The sequence below is a fragment of the Serinus canaria genome, chromosome 3, assembly GCF_022539315.1.
Source record: "Serinus canaria isolate serCan28SL12 chromosome 3, serCan2020, whole genome shotgun sequence".
NCBI classification, from domain to species: Eukaryota; Metazoa; Chordata; class Aves; order Passeriformes; family Fringillidae; genus Serinus; species Serinus canaria.
Genome location: NC_066316.1, coordinates 110444187 through 110467158, shown reverse-complemented (window position 1 = coordinate 110467158; position 22972 = coordinate 110444187). Strand labels below are relative to the sequence as shown.

At 46.4% G+C, this 22972-nt stretch overlaps 1 protein-coding gene across 1 annotated transcript in view; it reads right to left on the bottom strand.

Moving 5' to 3' along the window:
* Window positions 1-4248: 4248 nt before the first annotated feature.
* Window positions 4249-22972, bottom strand: part of XKR6 (XK related 6) — a 173495-nt gene continuing 154771 nt past the window's right edge. The window contains exon 3 of the mRNA XM_030236345.2: window positions 4249-5455. Within this exon, the coding sequence (XP_030092205.2) occupies window positions 4491-5455 (965 nt within the window). The 3' untranslated portion in view covers window positions 4249-4490. The remainder of the gene's footprint in view (window positions 5456-22972) is intronic.

Sequence of the window (22972 nt, the reverse complement as noted above, 5' to 3'; positions counted from 1 at the left end):
TAAAAGTGATGCAGTTCGCAAAACAACCTCGGCAAAAGGAACAAAGTGAACTGAAAAATAACTTGTCCATTGAATCAGGCAGAAAACAGAAAAATGTCAGATCGGAGCTGATGTACTCCACCACCTCCTGCATCCTCGTCTGTGACATGGAGTTATATCTTTGTCAGGAAATTAAAAACTTCCAGGATCCATTCTGCCCATGAGGTCAACTGAGTAGTGCTGGCCCCATCCTGATTCCGAAAATCTTCTGCCCCTGATATGGAGCAGCTGCATCCAAACTGCCGACTGGAGACAGTCTCTGGCCTGTGCCAAAGCCTGGGCAAGCTGTGCCTGAGCCCAGGACTCCTTGGAGTGGATCAAAACCATGCCAGGGAAGGTTTGAGCAATAACAGTCAGGATGGTGGAGCCCTCGTGCCTTGGCATTGCCCTGGCATGACACAGTTGGCTGGTTTAGATGATCCCAGGGTGAATCCAGCATCACAAATGTGCCAGGGAACTTGCCCACCGATCTTGTGAATAGATACAGGCTCAACCCTCTCCATGGCAGTTTGAAAAGCACCTCAGGCAGTATCTTCTGGCCAGAAGGTGGGATATGGTATAAAAAAGGTTCCAGGAAAAAGCTGAGGAGTTAAAACCAAAGTGAAAACAAAACAAGTTGCGGACCATCCTGCAAAAGTGCACACCAAAAAATCAAAGGGAAAAAAGATAAAACAGGAGGAGAGGACGAGACTCAGCGCTGGGATTAGTACCAATAAAGGGCTGGGGTAGATTTCCACCCTGAGCTTTTGGCTTGGCAAAAGGCGCTGTTTGGCAACAAGATCACAGGTAATCCCAAAAGGAAATGGTCACCACCCCAAACTGTCCACCAGGAACATGTTGGGAGTAGTGGCAGAGCACGTGCTTTATGTTAAGGCTGTAATGAAGTCCTGAAAAAAGAAATAGTTCTTCAGGGACGACACAGGCTCTCCCTGGAAATCCTTTGCTAAATGAAGATGCTGATGGATATAATTCAAAGAAAGGAGAAGCAGAGGCAGAAAGTTTATGCAAGTAGTGAAACAGTCTTAACTTGCAGTGGAGGCACCTGCCTTTGTTGTTATCCACACTACGAGCCACAAAGGAGGAGGACTTCGGAACAGGGATGTGTCAAGCCCTTGGTTAAGCTGGTTTGGTTGTGAGAAGTTAGCACTGCATTGAGAAGTAAGGACACTTCCAGAGTGTTTTGCCCCTCCACGCCTGGCGCGGGGTGGAGGCGACGGCTGTTGGTGTGGTGGTGTGGAGTAAGATCCCGTTCCTGAGGGAAGGCAGGCTGGAGTTGCTCATGAGAGGCAACACTGAAGGGTCTCCTCCTCCTGGCACCTGGTGACTGTGCCTTGGCTCGTTGTCACTGTCCTGGTGGGAAGGGTCTGGCTGTTCAATCGGGTCAGTGATCAGCACCACATATGCAGACCTCAAGGTCGACGAGTTTGGGGAGCAGGACCTTCTTAGGGTGCTTTTGAAAACGAGAATGCCACCTCCTGGGAAAATGGTCCCCTAGGAACAGCAGGGCTGTTTGGCATCCATTCCTTTCTCATGCTTTTGCCACGGAAATGCAGATGTGAGGAGGAGAGCTCTTCATGCAAGGACCAAGGGGAGCCTTTACATGGGGAATTAGATCAAGATAAGTCTACACTAACATTAAAGGCAAGACAAAAGAAAGTTCTGGAAGGAGAAATGCAGGCCTGTAGCTGGAGGATGGGCACCTCTGTGTTTTAAGGACTCAGCAGGTGGGGACAGCGAGTTCACTTCACAAATTACCTCTTTTTATGGAGAGAACACACTGATCAGGGGAGAAAAGGGTGAAATGTTAGTAGAACACTTGAGAAGGAACTGGCTGTAGGGCACAGACAGCGGAGAAGGGAAATGAAAGCTTTTCACAAGTATATATTAGTCCATGTACATATATATATATATATATGTATATATATATGTATGTATGTATGTATGTATGTATGTATTTATGTGCACAGCAAACAAGAGACTGGGGTGTTAGACAGGGGATGACAAGACCAAATCCCTCTCTTTGCATGAAAATGTGACCATCACATTGGTTGTAATCAGAGCCCAGAAACATCTGCCTGAAACGGAGTTTGACTGGGAATTACAGTACCACTGACAATTTGGCTTTGTATAAACTTTGCCGTGTGTCTATAGTTTGGCGTGAAGGAGTCCTGCCCTCCTTGAAGGGGACAGACACCAGTTGAAAGTTTCCTTTACAAAACAAAATGAAACAACTGAAGAAACCCCAACGTTTTCTCAGAACACTGCAAAGGATCACTGATTGAAAAAAATGTTTCTCTTCAGGTATATTCAGGCGAAGAAAGCATTCAGCTTCTTTAAACTGTTATATAAAATTGGTACTAGTTACTATCATAATTAAAAAAAACAACTGATTCCTGAAATTAAAAAAAAATAATAATCATAATTAAAAAATATCCCTCCATGCTGATCTTCTCTTCAGAATAGGCCAGCATGGGAGTTTTGCACCCTAGACAGTTACAGTATTTCTGGAATAAAAAATTGCAATTACACACAGAAAATACTACAGCATTCACTTAAAAATATCTCATTTTGTTGTTGTTGTTTTTCCCCTCCCAAGTAGAGGGATGGTGGGATTGAAAAGATGCCCTGAAACGGGAATATTCCTTTAAAGGAGCAATACTCTCAAAACAGAAAAAAGGGTGTCAGATACACGCAAACCCGGTGATTTAACTCGAAAAAAAAACCCAAAAACCCAAGATATTCCAGCATAGAAACAGAATCCGAGAGAGATGAGAATGTTCAGACATCGAGCGGGTTATTTGGAAATGTCAAGACAACCCCACAGCTTTGCCAACATCAGAGGTGGCAGCATCTCCTGGCGGTGGAAGGCTAAGCTAAACCACGGCGCTCTCGCTACGCTCTTGGGTTTCCTCTGGTTGTTGTTTCTCGCCATGTACTTACAGCAGAGGGTGACACGAGACAGTTTTTATCAGCAGTTCCCCACACGTAACCGAGTCGAAGAATTTTCTCAGCTAAATCACAACAACAACATCAACAGAAATAACAAAGCACCAAATTCATCTCGAGACGTGAGTCAGTTTTACAGGTTATTACCGTTTGAAGAAGTTTTGTTGGTTGTTTTGTTGTTGTTTGTTTTTTGTGTTTTTTTGTGTTTTTTTTTTAATCCCGACTTTTCATGTTTTGTTTTCCTTAAAAACAAAACAGAAACAAAACAGAAAATCAAAACCCAAAAATCCCCAAAATGGAACAAAGGATGCTTTACAATCACTTTAAGGCTCGCACTGAATGAGACATGACAGGTCTTACACGAGATTACAAATAATACATGTATGCCTTTCACAGCCTTAAAATGATACAGTAGGTCAAATTATTTTGCCAGTCACTGATCAAGTATTGTGCCTTTAAATTGACTCGCTTTTTGCTACCATGCTGAGTTTTATTATTACTGAAATAATTATTAGATATGTGGAAATGTACTTTCAGATCATGTTTTTGGTTTATAATTTTGATAATTTTACATTTTCCAGCAATCAAAGTGACAGGCCTTATTCTGGGCTCAGACGGTTGGTATTTGCTCCACTGGAGACAGTGGGGCTTTAGCACGAGCGGTTGTTGGGAACAAGATCAGATCCTGTATTTTCACACTGTTCTGGTACAATCCCACCTTTGCACAGGGTCCATTTCCAGGAGGAAAACAGTCCCAGGGTGGGGTCACCTTTATAACACGACTCGGTCAAGGCTTGGCCCAATGGTGTTATAAATTCCTTGCCAAATTATCTTACAGACCTGATTTTGTCTTTCAGCTGTTGGAAAAATCAAACTCCATTGGGGTTGTCTTGGCTTTGCTTTCTTATCTTTTCTTTCTTATCTTTAGACATTTGGAGGGTTTTTTCTGCTGAATCCAATATGAGCAACAGGACTTTTTTTTTTTTTAATACATTTCTCTCTTTTTGTTGTTGTTAATTTTTTTTTTTAATTTTAAGGTTTGCATTTCAGTTGGATAGTTGGTTTTTCTTTTGTTTTTTTCCTGGCATATAATCATCAAAGAGTTTTGCATGAGAAAGGTGACAGTACTTAATGAAACTCAGCACCTAAGGGCATAAGGCAGTTGTAGGTTTGTTTGTTTGTTTTTTTTTTTTATTTTTCAATCAGCACCAATCCCATAAATAATGTTCTACACTTGGTGTACGGTATAAAACTGATGTGGAGATGCCTCCTTCTCCACCTGTGAATCCTAGGTGTGGAAGTTGAAATACTGTTTCTTGTGTGTAAAAAACAAAAGAAAAGTTTTTCTTTTTGTTTTTACTTACAAAACATAGAGAATATCTTTTTTTTTTTATACATACAGCAACCAGAAAGAAAGCTTATCTGAAGGTTTGTGTTTGTTTCATGATCTGTGTTTACCGTAAACAAAAATAAGGTCCCCTCTTTTACTTTTGCTTTAAGGAGCTTTAAAGTGAAGATTCATATTGTAGCAACTCATATAAGAGAGGTCCATCTCTATACCTAATACCTACAGCTGTGGGGGTGACATATTGGAGGATGTTGATAGTTCTTCTTAACCTCCTGTCTACAAAATGAGCATCCCAGGCAGGATATCTTTTTCTTGGGATGTCAATCTTAATGAGAGGCCCCTCGGGGGGGTAGGGTCGCCCAGATGGAGTAGATGGTACCATTGCTCTCACCTGGAAAACGGGCAAGCAAGTGTCAGCTGTGAGTTCCTCCTGTTGCTCCGTGACCGCTCTGGTGGGCGTAGCCTGGGCCCCCCGGTACCCAGGGGTTTGGGGCGCCATGGGCTCAACATCGGGGGGCAAAGGAATGCCCCAGAGCAGCTCGGCGCAACAGGAGCTGGCAAAGATCTTAGCTCTTGGCCCCATGGGATGCAGCACACCATAATATAACAGCATCAAAGCTATCCCAGCAGCAAAGCTAAGAAAGACACAACACAGTGCTGGCACGGCATAGGAGTCAGTGGTGTCAGGATCTCTGTAAAAATACCAAAGGAGCGTCAAGGCAGCGTTCTCCGTCAGGACCACCGTGTAATACGCAAACATTCGGTATCGAGTCCGCCCTTCCTTGACATTAAACCAGCAGAAAATGTACACAATCCCTACCACCATGTTGAAGAGGATCTCCTCCCACTTAGACATGCAGAAATCTGTCCCACCATGGATGATCCAGAAAGCCATGGCACACCAATGGACCACTACAAAGATCCCAAAGTAGAGCTGGAAGATGGAAGCAAAGAGAGCAAAAGAAATAACTCGGGATGAGATGGTGAAGAGGCGCCAGAAGAGATGGATGAGGGCCCCTCTGTAGCTCATACTCTTCTTGTCGTCCCTAGAGTCCCGAAGAAGCTTGTGATAGGAGGCTAGCACCCAAGCCAGGGACATCAGGGAGGCCACAGAGGACACACCTGCCGGAAGACACACAGATCCACTGAGTTAGACAGGAGCTTTGGTGGAAAACATCATCTGCTCACTAAATTATTGCATCTGGGGCAGGCTCTGGAGCCTGAAGGTTCAACTCACGTCAGGTTGTCCTTACAGTCTGGAGGAGAGAAATACAGAGATATCAGTGTGGGAATTGGAAACGGTGCCGCATTCAGGAGTTCTCTGACTCCTTGTCCTTATCCTCCTGAGCCACTGGATTGGCCGCCCCACCCTGGTGGTTCCAGTAGGGAACAGCCTCTGTGCTCATCTGGACTGGATCCACATTTGAGAGTTTGAAATCCAGATCCCATCTAAATGCTGAAGCCCAAGTGTGAAAGTTACTTTCTTGGAGAGCAGAATCTCTCTTGGAATGCACCACGGCAAGAGCAGGATGCCTGTATTCCCTGCAACTGCTTGGATTCTTTTCTATTCTAAAATACTATTTTTAAAAGTAACATTCCCATTGATTCTGCCTTACTCGGGAATCCCCATTGCATTTGTCTTTTGAAAAACCAAGGTTTTTTGTCCCATTCAGATAAACACATAAATTCAGGGAGCATCAAGACTCATCAATACCCTTGAAAGAGTCCCAAAACAATGCATCTGATCTCTCCAGCAAATCCCTGCCTTGTTTATGGGATGGACCCAAGACTTCTACTGGAGGTAGCTCTTCTCCAGTCTGGTCTCGTGGCTGGTGCACAAATCCAAGTCACAGTCATTTCAGGGGGGGGCACAGCCTGAACTGGGGTCACCTTCAGCTCCCAACACATCCTGCTGCACCCTGACATGGGGCAGAGCACCCCATGATATTCCAAAGGGACCTGGTCTTATTCTCCACCCCAACCAACACTTAAGCAATTTATTTCCTCCAGAAGATAAAATAGTGGCCTCACCACACTTGAGAGGCTTTTAAAAATATAATTCCATTGATTATCGCAAGGGTAGATTGAATAACTCGTGGAGCAAAGCAGCACAATAAAAATTAATTGAGAGATTCCTGGGAAAATAAAGAGATGCTGGCATCTTATTCCTTTGCCCACACTGCTGCTCACTAGACCACTGTTCTGCAGGTGAGGAAACAGATGATGGACCAAAATCCATCCTTCGGAAGCTCAGTAATTTGGTAGGAATGGTTGGATTGGGCCTTAGCCAAAGATCTATCTGGGAACGTCACCTTTCAAGTCCAAAGGAAAAACTGCTAATGGTTCCAAGCAAAACAGTAAGAAATGCCCCTCCATCTCTGATGTGTAACTGGGAGATAGGTCCAGATCTTACTTGGCTTTTACTTCTTTAAGAAAATGCAAGGAACATCTTGCTGTAGCTGCTCAGAGTTAAAAAGGCAAAATGCCTGAAAAACCTAAATTTCTTCATCTGTTTCCTTTTCTCTCTGCTTACGGGGGCTTGGCTTCCATGGGAATGTAAATAAGGTACAATGACTCCTCAGACCTCACTCTGAGAATTTCTCTTGGTTTTGAGGAGCTCACCCCACCATGTAGCAAGGTTAGATTTCACTCCTTCCAACCCGTCCGTGTCTGAAGGAGAGATGATGAAGAAGAAGGCCAGAAAGGAGGGCAGACTCCAACTCTGCCCTCATTGGAATTCTCACAACCTGCAAAGTCCACCAAAAATACACCTGTTCATCAGCTCTCAGGTTTCCCTCTGAATCCCTTGTCTTTGGGCTCAAATGTGCATTCAAACTTCAGACTGGACTTTAAAAGACAACAAACAGCAAAGCAGTGAGAGTAGTGGCCTTATTCAAGAGGGAAGCTTTAAGCCACCAGCTTTATGAAAATCACTATTTCCCCCAAGTTCTAAATCCTCACTAAGAAACACTTGCACATAGGACTTGGGGATTCCAGCCACAGACTCACAGAATGGCTGGAGTTGGAAGAAAGCCCTGGAGATCATCCAATCGCTCTGCCAAGGTAGGATCACCTGGAGCAGGTGGCACAGGAACACATCCAGGTGGGTTTGGAATGCCTCCAGAGAGGGAACTCCATGCTCTCCCTGGGCAGCTGTTCAGTGCTCTGCCACCCTCAGTGTAAAGTTCTTTCTCATGTTGAGGTGGAACTTCTTGTGGGTTATTTTATGGCCACTGCTCCTCATCCTGTTACTGGGCACCTCTGCAAAGAGTCTGGCCCCATCCTCTGACACCCCTTGGAGGTATTTATATGGATTATTGAGATCCCCTCTCTGTCTTCTCCAGACTGAATAGGCCCGGCTCCCTTAGTCTCTCCCCATAATGGATGAAAACTCCTAAATATGAACAGCCTCATACTCAAGCAGATGTAGATTAGATTCATTTTTAACCTACAAGATGAGTTACATTATTGGTAAACTTTATTAACAGTTTTGGAAGGATGAGTCATGCCACAAAGTTTTGTTATGTGTATAAGTACTGTTTGTTGCACTACCTCTTGGCTATTCAGTTTAAAAAATTTCCATGATTAGCAGGGAAAAAATATGTCAATTATTGCATTATTTTAGTGCTGTTTTACCAGAAACTTATACAGCATTAGCTGTACCTGTACAGGGAAACTCAAGCAGCACCAACCCACAGGAGACAGATGTGTCAGCCTGGATTAAAAATGTTTCTATTGGGCTCATTTATTCTAGAAAAGAGAGAGGAACAAAATACACCCGAAACAATCCCCCAGTTTGCACATAAAGGCTTTACCTAATGTTTTCAGGGCAGAACCCTCCACTAATCACAGCCTTTGCTGTAAATTGTTCAGAGTGCGTGTGTTGAGTCACTCGCACGGCACCCGGGCTGCTGACTGTCATCTGAACGTCTCCTCCAGCCAGCAGAGAGAGGCAGACACCCCCAGAAAGTGATTCAGCCTGTCCTGACATCCGTGTGTGGGACAGGGAGGGGTTGACTCATGCTCCCAAGGTGTCTGACTCCATCCCTTGCCAGGGGACATGCAAGCTCCAGCAGTCAGTCGGGATGAGCCCCCCCCGTACAGAACAGCTCATTGTCTCTTCATCTGCACCAAGATCTGAGGGAGGCATAAAGGATCTTTGGGCATTTTGACATATTCTTGCTGTTGTTTAAAAGTTCACAAGCCTCGTGTTGAATGTGAATTTTGGCACCCTGGTGATGAGCAGGATCTGGACCTGGGTGTGAGGGGGGAGATCTGTAGGTGGATGTCAGCAGGAACTATGGAGTAATGTAAAGACTTTTACATCACTCTTACTTACTGCCACAGAAACTATTCCCTAGATCTTCCATACACACCTAAATGACACAGCACTTTTCTCATCTTGACCACAAGTTTCCCATTCCCAACTTTCCCTGTGACTTCTAGCCCGTGACATTTTCACACAATTTACAATTCTCACTGACTGTGGGATAAACTGTCCCTGTTTTTCCTCTCAGCTTCTCCAGACCTTATTTCTAAGCAACTTTAGAGATCTCTTCAATTATAACTAAAACAAACAGTCCTGAAAAGCTGGATCACATGAGCAGTAATTTTTTATTTTGATTCTGACTCTTGCACGTGGTAACTGATGCACCTTCATGGAGCACGAGTAGGTTTCAACTCCCTTCCAATGTTTGTTTATCACAGGGATGAGGTTGGGTAAACACTGAAGTCACTTTGAAAAAAACCCACTCCCACTCTTCCCAATCTGTTCCCAGCCTTGAGAGTGGAACATCCCCACCATGCACAACCACATCTCTGCAGGCATTCTCAAGCCAGAAGCAAATCAGCTCCTGAGGGGCTGGAAACCTTGTGGCTGCAGCTCTGGGATCTGTATCCCACCTGCCCACAAGTCAGACTGGCAGAGACTGGGGTTCTCTTCAAACCTCTCTGCCCTAGAAAGACATGAGTGACACACAGGCCAAAGTCAGCACCATCAAGGAGTCAAATCCCTGTGTCTTGAAAGACACAGCACAAGAAATAATCCCCCAGATTCCTTTAGGGATGAACCCTGAAGTCCTGGCAGTGAGACATCTGCTCACCTACATTCAGCATGAGGAGGCAGAGCTCTATAATGTCCCATTTGACAGATGAAGCTCCAAGATTTGAAGGATTTACCCAAGATCTCATGTAAAATCCAAGCTAAACCAGGGAATAGCTCTCCTTCACATCACAGTGAGCTTGACAAGACATTTCAGACAGGATTCAACTCCTGCTGTAGAGACTCACCCCAGGGTGTCCTTGGTTAAATGATGCCTCTTTGCTCAAAGGAGGATCAAAGCTTAGTGCAACCATCACAGGTGGGAATCCAGCAAGGTTTGAGATGCTTTAGGGTATTCCAGACCACCATGTGGAGCTGGCAGATGTGACAAACTTGCATGCAGAGGACAAGAACATTTCTGAACTGGGAGCTGGGGTGAAGGAAGGCACTCAGGGCATTTCAAATTATACCAGCTGAAACTCAAAAAAAATTCTGCCCTTCTCAGGGGAACTTTTGATTCCTCTTCAGTGATAAACACATGTGCAACAGGAAATGGCACAGAGAGATGAGAAAGCAGTGGGAAATAAGGCAGGTGTATAAAAGTTAAATTTCTGAGAACGCCAGGCCAAGGAATAGATTCTCTGAGAAAGGGAAACAAGAGCTGTTGCTTTGGATCATGGAAACCTGAGTGGACTTGAGAGAGTGATCTGATACCAGAGGAGAGGAGCCTGAACCACTCTGAGTTCAAGGGAAACTGCAGAAGCTCACAGGACACCCTGAGTTTCATCCTGGTTTGGTTTTCCTCCTCTGGTTCCTACCCATCGTCCAGGAAAAGAAAAGGTCATCTCAGATTTGTAAAAAGGCTCTTTGGGAAAAAAACGCCATCCACATGAAAGAATCAAAGCAATGACTCCCCTGAAATTTCCATTGCTGCTTTTAAAGCCTGGGAACAAAAACAGTGCAGGGAAAGCCATCCCTATCTGTCTGGCCTATTCCTGCTATGCAGGGTTTTACAACCACTCTAGCAGGAAAAAATCACACTCACACACAAATTAATATTTAAAATTAACAATACACCCATTCTGGGCTTACTCAGTGCTGTCCAGCTGAGGAGAGAGGATTTTCACTAGGGGTAGGTACAGTTTTCACCACAAATCCAGCTGCAGGTCGTTGGCTGCCCACAATTTGGATGCAGTTGCTGTAGCACATTCCCTGAGTATTTCCTGTGGTGCCTGCCCCTTTAACGCTGAAAATGATGCCCGAACAGTGCTCTATTTCTTTTTTGACATTAATTCTCCTTAAGACTCCACTAAAACAAAATGGGAAGATACCAACATTTCTCCCGGGTGAGCGGGATGGCAAATATTGAGCATGACACGAAACCTTCCCTCAGCCCTGTGCAGAGGCAGCTCTTGCTTAATGCCAAGTGCCACATTTCAGTTCATCCCCATCCCTCCCTGGCTGCTCAGACCCCTGTGCTGTGAACCCTGTTATCCTGTTTTCCCCTTTGGGTGGCACGTTCCTCCCTGAAGCTCAGTAGGAGACGAGGAACAGGCTTTCATTTTGATGCACACAGAGTGAAAATGCATTTATACACAAAAGAGATCAAGGCAGATCCTGCTTTTGTAACAACAGGGCCTGAAAGTCACTCTCCCTCATTTTCTAATCTGATTTAATTTGTTTGTGTCAGAGTAAAAGGGGTCAGAATCAGACCCCAGGTCTGGTTTTCATTGTTTCCTGATGGATTTTGATGTTTGATCTTTCTTAATTCTTTCCCATCCGAGGAGGCAATTACTTGTGTCTTTCCCCCTTTATTTTCCTTCTTTATTTATCTCTTTAAACATGGAAAAATATGGAACATTGCTAGTATATAAGTAATAAAGGTCTGCACGGACCATTTTGCCTTTCCCTTTCCTCACTGGATTTCAGGACTCTCCCTTAAACAGTTCCTCCAGTGTGCCACCAGTCCAGTATGGCAGATGGGAACTATTCCACCAATTGTGAACATGATGCAAAAGTCTGACCCAGGAATGGCCTCCTCCCATTTCTGTTCTCTACTAAGAGCTGGAATTACCAGGGATGAAAATCCAAATCTTGACACTGGGGAGACTGGGAAGAGATATCACACCAGTGTCCTGCCCTTTGCTGTTTTCTCATGGAAAATATTTTTGTTTCATCAGATAAGGGGTGAGTTTCACATCCTCAGCACCTGCTCCCTTGCTAGGGAGATCCTCTGGAACCTTCCTCCAAGGGGTATCACATCCCCATTCTCCAGGATCCAGCTCACCTGGAATCACCATCACCATTCCATGAGAAACAGAAAACTGCTGATGACTGGGAAAGGCAGGAGACAAAGGTAACTCCTTTCAGGGACAGATTTCCAAGTAGGTCTGGATAACAAGAAAGTCTCCTACCACCAAATCCCACTGGAATCCCATACAAGGCTTGTGCTGAGTTTCTGTACAGGATAGTCCATGTCCAAGCTGGCACAAGGAGAGCTCTTGCACATTAGACCAGAGGCACATCCATGTTCCCAAACCTTTCTCTGTGAGAGAATCCATGCCAAGGCAACTCCACAAAAGCTCACTCACATGGAGAGTTGCCCTCCTGCCCCTCGACAGTTTAAGTCTGGCTCATGTCCTGAAATTCTTCTGCCTGAACCCTTTTCCTTTTGCTAAATTAGGATGTCCTTGGCGACCCCAGAAAAGCTGAATCCCTCCTTAGTTCCTCCCCCAGCTCAGTCCTCAGCACTGCCTTGAGGAAGCATCCACGGGGTCACCAGGGATTGTGTTTCCAAAGGCCTTGCTTTCCTGCCCTTTCATCCTGCTGCCTCTCAGCTGTCCCCAGTGTCCCTTTTCCCTGCTGCAGGAGGAGGTGACCAGCCACACTCATCTGATCTGTGCTCTCATTATCTCAGCTGCTTCTGTCATGTCTGCTCCTATTCACATCCTCTGTGAACTCGGGCACTCCAAACCAGCTCCAACCCTGCAGACATCGAGCCTTGGATCTCCTCCTGGATGCAAGCCAGAGACTGATCCTGCTGTGGGAGGCACGAGCACCCCAGGCCAGGCAGAGATGGGATAATCCACCCTCTGTTTGGGCTTGTCCTCGAATAACCTCAGGGAAGTGTCAGTCTCCTGCTCAAAATCTTGGCCCACCACATCAGGATTGGCAAAGCTTCCCCACTGTTCTAAAACCCTCTGTATGAAGATTCCCTGTCCATCACGGGCCTCACTGTTTATTTCACCCCAGGAATGCTGTCTGAGACATGGGAAGAGCTGTCTGGAAATGCCTCTGTCTCTCCATTGACTCTTCCTGGTGAATCATGGAATGGTTTGAGAGGGAAGGGTCCTTAAAGCTCATCTCATTCCAACCCCCTGCCATGGATAGAGACACCTTTCACTCTCACAGGTGGCCCTGAACACTTCCAGGGATGGGGTTCAAACTGAAATACCAAAGAAGAACAAGATGAATAGTAAGTAACAGAGATTTGGCATCCACCAGCTCCCCACAAGAGCTCATAGGAGAACACTGAGTCTCAGCAAGGTGAAGAGAGGAGAAAGGAGGATTGCTGAGACCTGTTCCTGGCTCCAGGATGAGCAGAACAGCCCACAGTGGCTCCTGCAGAGCAGAAGCTGACAGACCCCAAATGATCTGGGCATATTCAAGTATATTCTGGGTATATTCACAACACAGTGAATTTATACCACTGAAGACCAAGCAGGCAAAACAAGCCCCCAACACCCTCCTGATGTGAGAAGGGTGCCATGGTCAGCCAGAGGACATCCCAGAACAGCCAGACAGAGTTACCAACATCCTCAAGGGGTAGGAGAAAGACAACATCCCTCTGTGACATCACTGAGAAGAAGGCTGGTCTCCAACAGGCCTGTGTGTACACAGCCCTCATCAGCATGAAAATTCACTTTTTGCTTTCCATGACAGCCTTGCCCCTTTCCCAGGATGCTGACTGCAAGTGTCCCAGGTTTTACCTATTTATGTAGGGAAGGAAGCTGCTGACACCTGTTCCAGAGCTGGAACATTTCTGGCAACAAAATTGAGATTTCTGGGGGAAATCTCAGTCCCTGTATAAGCAGAGGTCCACAAACAAGCCTCAACTCCCTTGGCTACCTGGGGTCTTTGATCCTGTGTGGTGAATTGGCTCAGAAAAACCACCAGAGAGGAGAAGGACACAAGGGAAGAGAACCTGGTGGTGGTATCTGAACCCCAAATGAGAAACATGATTATTTGTAGACCCTAAGTCCAGCTGGCAGAATCTGCCATGCCCATCCTGTTAAAATCCCTCAGGAGTTGTATCCAATCTGCCCAATGGGAATGGTTCCTGGACTATGTGAATTTGTTTTCTCATGCCTGTGGAGGCTTTGGGAAAGGGCTGGCAGGCAAAACTCTACCAGAGACCAATTTAGCACAAACACCTGAGTGCCAGTGCTTGGGCTCCAACACTGTGTTACAGGTATAGACAAAATCTGATCGCAGTCCTCTGTTTGTCACAACCGTGGTCGTATAATCCTTTTCATCATGTTAAAAATAACGTGGAAGACCTTTGGCTCAACTCCTCAATGCCTGGAGATAAAGCTTCTCATATTATCAGATTTTCCAGGCTGGGCAGAGTAAATTAGTCCAGGTGGCTCCTGTGTCTGGACAGCTCTGGGGAGCCCTGGCATGGCAGGTAGAACTTAGGTAAAGTGTAATACAGATGTGGGACAGCTTTCTGCCAGAAAAATGTTCTTTTAGCAGGATAGGGTAATCCTTCCAGGAATCTGGTTTCAGCTATGCTCCCAAAATTATGCCTGAGGAAAATATCAGTGTGAGTCCATTGCTAGAGACAAATCCAGCCTCTTCTGCAACAGCTCCACCCAGCCACCAAAAGCCTCTGATGGCACTCTAATGGTAGAGTTCAAGGAAATGACAACACACAGACTCACTTTTCAGGGGGAACAACGCATGGCAGGTGTCTAAGAAATCCAATCAGGAATTTGGAGTGAGTTTGGTGATTTGGCTCAGTCCTAAAGAAGCTGGAGGCAAACAGGGAACAGAGGGACACACACAGTCTTACTTGTGGAGTTCCTGTTGGTATGGCATAAATGATATAAAATATTATAACACAATACTATTAAGTTTGAAATGGCTCTTCCATTTTGAAGCTCCCCCTAAATGTTAAGAAAATGAAATGGAAAGGATTTACTGTTTTCCTTTCAGCAAAAGCAGATTTTTTTTTCTCACTGAAAGAACCCCCACTTCAGCAGATGCTACTTGGAGGGTGTTCATGAAGAACAGTTCTCTCCTTTGTGATTTTTGGAATCAGAACTCTTACTAATCCCACTGATGGTGTTTTCAATGTCAGTGTGGGGCTGCATGGATGGTGTTTCCAATTAGAAGAGCTGCTGTTGTCACCTAAATTTGGGTTCAGGTGGACCAGTAACCCACATTGCAGCAGCAAGGATTAAAGTGCCAAAATCTCTCAAGGATCTTCCCACCATGCCCAAATTCACCTTTTCCCAGTGCATCCTCCAGAGATCATGAATCCCACAAATCCCTGAATCTCAGGTGGGCAGGGAAGGCAGTGAAGCTGATAGAGACACTCAGAACTAACAACCACGTGCATCTCTGTCTTCTAAAGAGCACAGACACAAAGAAGAGATGGTCTGCCCTGAGCTTGGTCTAAATCCCTCCAGGCACCAATCACCTGGGTTAATTCTGCATTAGAAATGTGCTGGGAAAGCAGCAGCCAGGATTTCCCGGGCACAGATTAGCTTGTTTGGAAATAGAGCATGAGAACTGCTCTTCGTGTCTATTTTTGTCAAAAGCTGCATGGATTGCCACTCTTTTCAGGCCGAGGTGCCCTCTGCACAGTCATCACTGTAATTATAAAGACTTTTGAGTTAAATCCACGTTAATCTGAAGCCTTTAAGTGCTGTCTCAGAATGACACTGAAAAAGAACCCCACCTGAGCCCCTAGAAGTGAGCAGCCACAGAAGAGAGGATGCAAAGCTCCCTGAGAGAGCCCAAGAGGTTACACTGGAAATGCTCCACCAGGATGTTCTGACAACACCTCCAGCAAGGACAGGATTTAACCCTGTGCAAACAGAAAAACTCCTCTTTGTAGGCAGTGTTAGAAGGCAGGGGAGTCACACAAATCTGGCTCAACCTGACAGGAGCACAACCATCTCTAGAAACTTCCATTGCTATTTCCTGCTGAGAACCTAGTTTTTGTCCCTTTACTAATTTAAATTGTCGTTCTAGAACAAAAGGCACAAAAACCCCCACCCCAAACATGGTTACCTCAACTGGTAAGAATAAGATGGCAAAATCCACCTGGGGTTATTCTTGGAGGAAAAAAATCACATTTCACATTCAACAGTTGGTTCTTTGTGAACAGTTGGTTCTTTGTTAATCTTCTAGTGGCCAATTTTTTTGCTAAGATTTTTGAGTGCATCAAATCCAGCAGAGCTGCTTCCAGTTTGAATCCTGAAAATATAAGAAGGAGCCTCCTACACTGAGATTTTTCAGACCTAATGATATTTGAACTCTACTATTAGGAACCCTTAGAAGAGAAACACACCTAAAGGAACCACTGGCATGCACTGAAATGGTAAAAAAAAAAAAAAAAAAAAACAAAAAAACAAACTCAGTTTTGCTCAAAAAACCCCAACACATTGCTCCATTTAGCATAAAATCTTTCCCCATTTCTATGAGTGGGGATGGTTGGCATGAAACAACAGGACTCCACAAACATGTACAAAATATGTGCATTTCAACACTGCAATCTGACATCTGTTACAGCACCCCTAGCCTGTCACTCTTTTTTTTTTATTATTTCTGTTTCAATTTGGATGAGGACTGCAGCCATTGGGAAAGAGAAAACCTGCCTACCACAAGTTGAAAGGGTGCTGTAATCCTGCAAGTAAAATAGTCTGAAAAAGAGGGGAGCAGCACCTCAATGCTGGAAAGGAAAGCCCAAGGAGCTCCCTGTCCATTTTGGAGAGCGACCACGAGGATCCCTTTTTCCTTAGCACAGATCTGGGGCAGCTTTGGACCCTGCACCCAGAAATCAGCAACTAATCCAAGCCTAATTCTGTTGACTGCTAAGTTCTGTCCCAGCCTCTGAAACAGGGTGGCCCAGAGTGCTTGGTGGGAATTGTTCTTGCCATCACCTGAGCCAAGCATGGGAATTGTTTGGGTTGGTGTTGGCTGCCAGGAGCTAAAAATGGGCCAAGGGCTGATAATTGAAGCAGAGGATGAATAAGATCTGGTGTCTGTGCTCATGTTCTGATGTGTGTTGGCTTATCAGCAGGGATAAAACCCAACAGACTTGTCCCAGGATTGGGAAAGCAACAACTCCTGCCAGGGCTTCATGAGGGAACTTCCTGCTGAAAACAGCTCCCACGGACTGTTCCTTGGAGATGAGACAACATCAAGGCAGTGCTTCAAAGGGTCTGTGACAGCACCAAACAGGGATCCTGCAAACCTCCTCTGGTAGGGGGCTTGGCCTGGATGCAGAAAGGCTGCAGGCAATTAGGGAAATAACTTCATCCCAGCTCTGGGAATGATTTTGACCTGATGGGAAAGAGGAAGGGACCCAGTTCAGATCACACTCAGTGGCCAGAGAAAGAGGGATCCATCCAGAGAGGTGTCAGCAGGGCACACTGTGTTACCTTATGGTTTATAAACCTCTGATGTTGTGTAGGGGGCCTTGGGTGGAAATGCCTCAGCATAACCCCAGCTGAGGGGACTGGTCTCTGGAAAAGAAGGAGCCTCTCAACATTCCTGGAGACTACACAGGGCTGAGATCAATGAGGCAAGTCTGGCAGAGTGTTCCTGTGTGGGGGAGTGATAAAGTGGCAAAAACGGATGTGGTGCAGCTGGTGCTGTCTCGCAGAGGGGTGCTGAAGGCAGCAGGGACACTGATTTCCAAGGATAACAGCAGGAAACTCTTTCTCCCTCTGCTTCCCACGTTTTGTACACTCTGCAAAGACCTATGTGATAGGTAGCAGGTCAGAACTTGGCATCCAGGCTCTCCACGGGCCAAGTTTCCAAGGGCCAGCAGTGACAGAACAAGGCAGAATGGCTTCATATGGAGAGAGAGAAGGTTTAGATTGGATTTTGGGAAGGAATCCTTATTATGAGGGCAGGGAGGCCCTGGCACTGGTGGTCCAGAGAAGTTTTGCATGCCCCTGGGTCCCTGGAAGTGTGCAAGGCCAGGCTGGATGGGGCTTGGAGCAGCCTGGGATGGTGGGAGCTGTCTGTGCCTGTGTCCTCCACACATGCTCATCCTGGATTATCTCCTGGGTCTTTTTGCCTTCTGCAAACATTTTTGGGACCTTGATGTACATCAGGCAGGGGCTCCTGTGCCTGGTGGCTGTCCCCCCTCAGTGACCCTCTGTGTGGAGACATGGATGTTCTGAGGGCACTGAGAGCACGACATTGGTCAAATGCCAGCTGGGACAAAAGTCATTTCAGGAGATTTCTACTGACTCAGTAATTTTGCCTCACGCCCAGTCTCAGAACTGTCACCCCAAGCTAATCATTAAAAAAAAATAATAATTTCTGAAGTGAGACAATTCTTTCCTTCAAAACTCAGTGATTTTGGGTTGCATCAACCTGAACTGTTCCACCTCCATCAGGGTAGAAGCATGGAGTAGTCCCTGCCCAGCACGTCATCTTTTCCATGTTTTTTTGCACTTCCCAGAGCCTCTGTGGCATCTTTTCCATGTTTTTCTGCAGCTCCCAGAGCCTATGTGCTCCCTGTTTATCCATGCTCTCCTAGATGCCTGACAAGAATCCCACACCAGAGCAACCTGAAGCTAAAAAGAATTGTATTTCATGAACCAACAGCAGCTTTTTCTATGCTCTTATCCCAAACTTCCCATGAGAGGCATATCTCCAGAAAGCCTGCAGCATGGAGTTACCCAAAAAAGTCTGAATTTCCTGCCTGGAATCTGCTTGACAAGTACCCAAACTTCTCTCCATGCCTCAGTTTCCTGGCTGGCCCCCAGCTCCTGGGAACAGCATGAGCTAATGCTGTTGTAGTGCTCTGATGATGTAACCCCTTCCCAGTGATTACCACAGTCTGACAAAGCCTAAAATTGGCAGCACTGGCCCCCTGCCAGCTCTGTCCCGTGAATGGTGACTCATCTTTCCTGGCTGTGCCGTGTCCTGTGTGTGACGGCGACACGTGGTACGGAACAGACGGGGTTTTATCAGCACTCCAAAAATAAGAGCCAGAGACATGGCAGGGTGGTGGACAGAGAAGCTGCAGGTGGGGATGGGCGAAGGGATGATGTCTCTCTTTGGGCTGGCTCCAAACCCCATTGGAAAAAGAAAAAATAGCTGTCCCTGGCTCCGAAGGCTCCTGGATCCCACGGCACCGGGACAATACGGTGATGATGGGACAAGCTGTCCCATGCCAGCGTGCCTCAGGCTTGGCCTGCTCTCAGCATGCCAGAGCAAGGCGTCCTCAGTGCCACTGCCAACTGTGGAGATGGCTTTTTGATGCTGCTGGGAATTGGCCAGGCACCAGAGGCTCCTTTCCAGCAGGGCACCAAATTGCTCCCTGTCATCCGGCTTTGGTGGGAAGGAGGGGAAGGCAGGAACAGAGCCATATGCCCCAGTCTGGCAGAGCACTGGAGTCATATGAGTGGCCTCCCAGGCGAGCTGCTTATGAGTTCAGAGCTATCTGGGCCTCCTTGGGCTGCTGAGGAACATTTAAAGGGAAACTGTGGTGGAGTCAGGACAGATTTTCAGGGCAGATCATCCCAGATCCTCCCTGCCCAGCAAGGGACTGGTGGGGTCCTTTTCCCACGTGGCAATGTGCAGCTGCTTTTCTGCTTGTGCCTTTTCTGTCACAGGAAACCAGGCCTGGGTGATGGACGTCTCCCACTTTTGATCCACAAGGAATGATATGAGAAAAAAGGAAAAAAGAAAATCTGCCTTTGGGCCAAGTTGTAGCATCTCTTTTTCCTCATGATCTGTCTCAGAACCTGAGCCAAAGCCCAAAGTGTGGCTCTGGTAGATCCTGTCCCCACTCCATCTCCTGTTTCTGAGGAGGACTTTATAAGGCAAAGAATTTAGTCATATAGTGAAGCTCTCTTGGTGGATCTCAGGAAAAATGGACCAGTCAGGAAGAGGATTTATGCTTTGAAGAAATAGAACTTTCCCCCACTGAATCTGCAGATGCAATATTGAATTTTGCATTGATCCCCATGGGATCTGGTGTCTGTGTAGAGCAAACCCTGGTTTATTTATGAGGGGCTGGGACTCTGCACAAATGGGGACAATTTTGTTTTGTGAGGTCACAGAGATTGGGTTTGGAGGTTTGGATTCCTGTTTGAACATGGTTGGACACACTTGTTTGGCCCAGGCCAGCATGAAGGGTCTTGCACTAACTTTGAATGCTTCTTTGGGTGGTGAAAAGGATGAAATTTCAAATCTCATGTGTCTTTTTTTCACTTTCACTGGAGACCTGGCGATTTTAGTCCCCTGAATTATGTTCAGGTCTATGTTGATGTCACTTGAAACTCACATTTTTTGAACACCTGCAGGCTAAAGGTCCTTTTCTAACCCAGTTGACCAGCTGAGTCTTAAACTAAGTGACAGGGAAAATCATCTTTAGTTTGCCCCTGAAAAAAGGAATCATAAATGATTTCAAATGGTCTCCAGACATGGCACAGATGAGGGAGAATATGATAAAAAAAAATAGGACTTCACTTTGGGAAGAACAAGTTGATTTGCAAACTCCACCAGCATAACTCTGCAGCCAGCACCCATCTGTAGCTGAGATGTCTGAAATCCATTTTAATGCCTAATTTGTATCACTCTGCTTAAATAAAATGACCTCCCCAAACCCCTAAGTTAATGTTGCTTTTCCTTAAATACATGAGCAGCTTCAGCCTACTTTTGAGGGCTGTGGAGACAAACACCTCCCAAAATCCCAGAGACTCCAGCAGGACTTTGCAGAAGGAAGGCTTATGCTGTTAATCTCTCTCAGATCAACTGAGGGGTTATCAAGGAGATGGACACAGCATTTGTGGAGAGATGTGGCTTTTTTTGGAGGGAGAGACCCTGTGCTGAAAACTGCAGCCTCATACAGGCAGAAATCTTTGTGTAAAGAACTCGTGACATGAGTGGAAGGACGTTGGTTCTTCAGCTAAATCTCATTAAGCTTTAAAGAAACCACGTTAAAAAAAAAATAAATTAAGTGGAAACAAACCTCTTTAAGAGGAGATTTATGCCAGAAAAACTGGAATCCCTATCACCTCCCTGTCTGCCTGGAGGTTGGGTGTCTCCTTTAAGCTGGTTTGATCTGCTCCTTCCCACTTGGCGTGGAGGAAGCGGCACCTCTGTGGGGTGAAGGGGGTTAAGGATGGTTTGTTCTGCAAGAAGGGAGGTGGATTATCTGCTGGGAGTGATTATGGAATGAGGATCTGGGTCGCTGAGCTTTTTCTGTTGTTAATGCTACGTTTTCCCCTGCAAATAGGTGATTTAAATCATGGGAAGTCCTCTGGCCACTGTTGCCCAGGAGTCTGAGGGATGGACACCCTTTTATCCTCTCCTAAACCTCAGACACAGTTAGGGTGACTGAGGCACAACGCTGCATCCTCTCCAGCATCCCTTCTCCTCCTTCAGCCTAACCCCAATGATAGGTATAAATACATCAGATTCCCTGGAGAAAGGTGCTGCTGCTGGTTGAGCATCTCATCCCATCTCCAGCTGCTTTGGGCATGAGCTGTTCCACGTGTTGGATCCATCCTTTTTCCCTCACCTTCTCTTGACTCTGTTTTGGGCCCACCCAGCTGTGTTTGTAGCAGATAAATCCTCCACAGAGGGGCTGCCTACCAACACCAGCTCCTTCCACATGGAGATTCAAGAGCTGGTGTTGTTCCATTTCCTCCATCAATAAAAGAATTCCAGCTCAGGCTCTCAACATTCACCTAGCACTGCCCACGTGATGGAGTTCACAGAGTTCTCACCTCTTTTCTCTCTGTGCTCTTTTCTGTTGTTCCTCAGACAAGGGCAGATAAGCTCTGCCTTGTGCTGGGGATATGATGAAGCAATGAATCCTGACTCTCATGAAATCTCAGCTTGAGTCTTGTCCCAAGCTTTACTGAGGCTGGGTCTTGACCTTAAATTCCAGCTCCAGCACTTCTGCTGCTAGACATTCTCACTTTAGGGTGAAACTCCTCCGTTTTTTGAGTGCTGAAGGAACAATACACACAGGTCCCACCCAATCCTCTCACACAGATACCACTCATGGTCAAATAGTTCTTGCAAGGCATGATGAGGTTTTTCTTTCTTTCTTTGACCCACCCAAGAGATTGAAACCCAGGAAATTATCCTGGTTGTATCACTTCCTACTCATCCTTCCAAGATCAGCCCTTTCTACCACCAGGCCGTGTGGCAGAAATGCTTTGGAGGAGATGCTCTGGATGTGAGTAAAGACCCCCAATGTGTTCATTCTTCTTTCCTCAACAGCTCTCTTTAGACAGGAATTAGGAGACAGAAGCAAAACTTCCTGACAGCCATTCCAATAACTCCCTTTCTAAAGCTCCTTAAATAGAAGTTGACCTGTTTGGGGAGAACTGGAGCCTGGGCTTTGCATTACAATCCAAAGAGCAGGGAGGGCTGGGGCTTGGAGGAGGGATGTATGCCACAGGAAATGGTGCACTGACCTTGTCTGGCACTAAATGAATCCATAGGAGTCTGTGGGGGGTGTATGGAAGCAGCTGGAGTCTGGACACATCAGCAGGGTCCATACCTGGGCTTTTAAGCCCTTCCCTGGGCTGTTTTTTCAGTGTGCATTCCTCAGGGATGCAGCTGATGCTGTCCCTGTTTAAAGGCAGAACTGGCCCCTTCCTGTGACGAGCCACGCTCCCACAGACTCGATGAGCCAAGAGAGACTCAATTTGATTTTTAAACACACTGCCTTCCTAACAGTATCCATCTCCCTTTGCTTCTCGCCTGCTTTAAGTGAAAATCTTCGATGCTCCCTTTCACAGCGGCTCCTCTCAGCATTTAATTTGCTTTTATATAATTATGGACTGGCCACGAGGAGGAGGAAGAGGAGGAAGAAGAGGTGGAAGAGAGAAGCACTGAAGGGGCGTGGAGGAGCTCTAGGAAACCTTGCACCGGAGGAGTCAGGGAGCACTGAACAAGCTCCGCTGCTCTCATCCATCAGCGCCCGCATCCCTGGCACGGGCGGGGAGGGAGGCAGGGAGAGGATGCACTGGGGACCCGGCGGGCTCGGCTGCTGGAGCGTGGCGAGCAAAGAGCCCTCCAGGGCTCGGGGAGGCAGGCGGGGACGTGCGCTGCCTTGGAAGAGAGCGCTGCCTTGGAAGAGAGCGCTGCCTTGGAAGAGAGCGCTGCCTTGGAAGAGAGCGCAGCCGGCTCGGCGCGCTGGAGGAGCGGAGGAACTGCAAAGCCCAGGAAGGGAGGGGAGGGGGATGCTGGAAAAAAATGATGCAGCTCTTTCAGTGGATTAGGCAGCCGTGCCTGGAAGTGGCAAAGTGGAAGAGCCACGGATTTGAAAGCCTGGAGGGATTATTCTCCCGCGTTGTCTGACTCGCTGCACAGCAGAGGCCAAC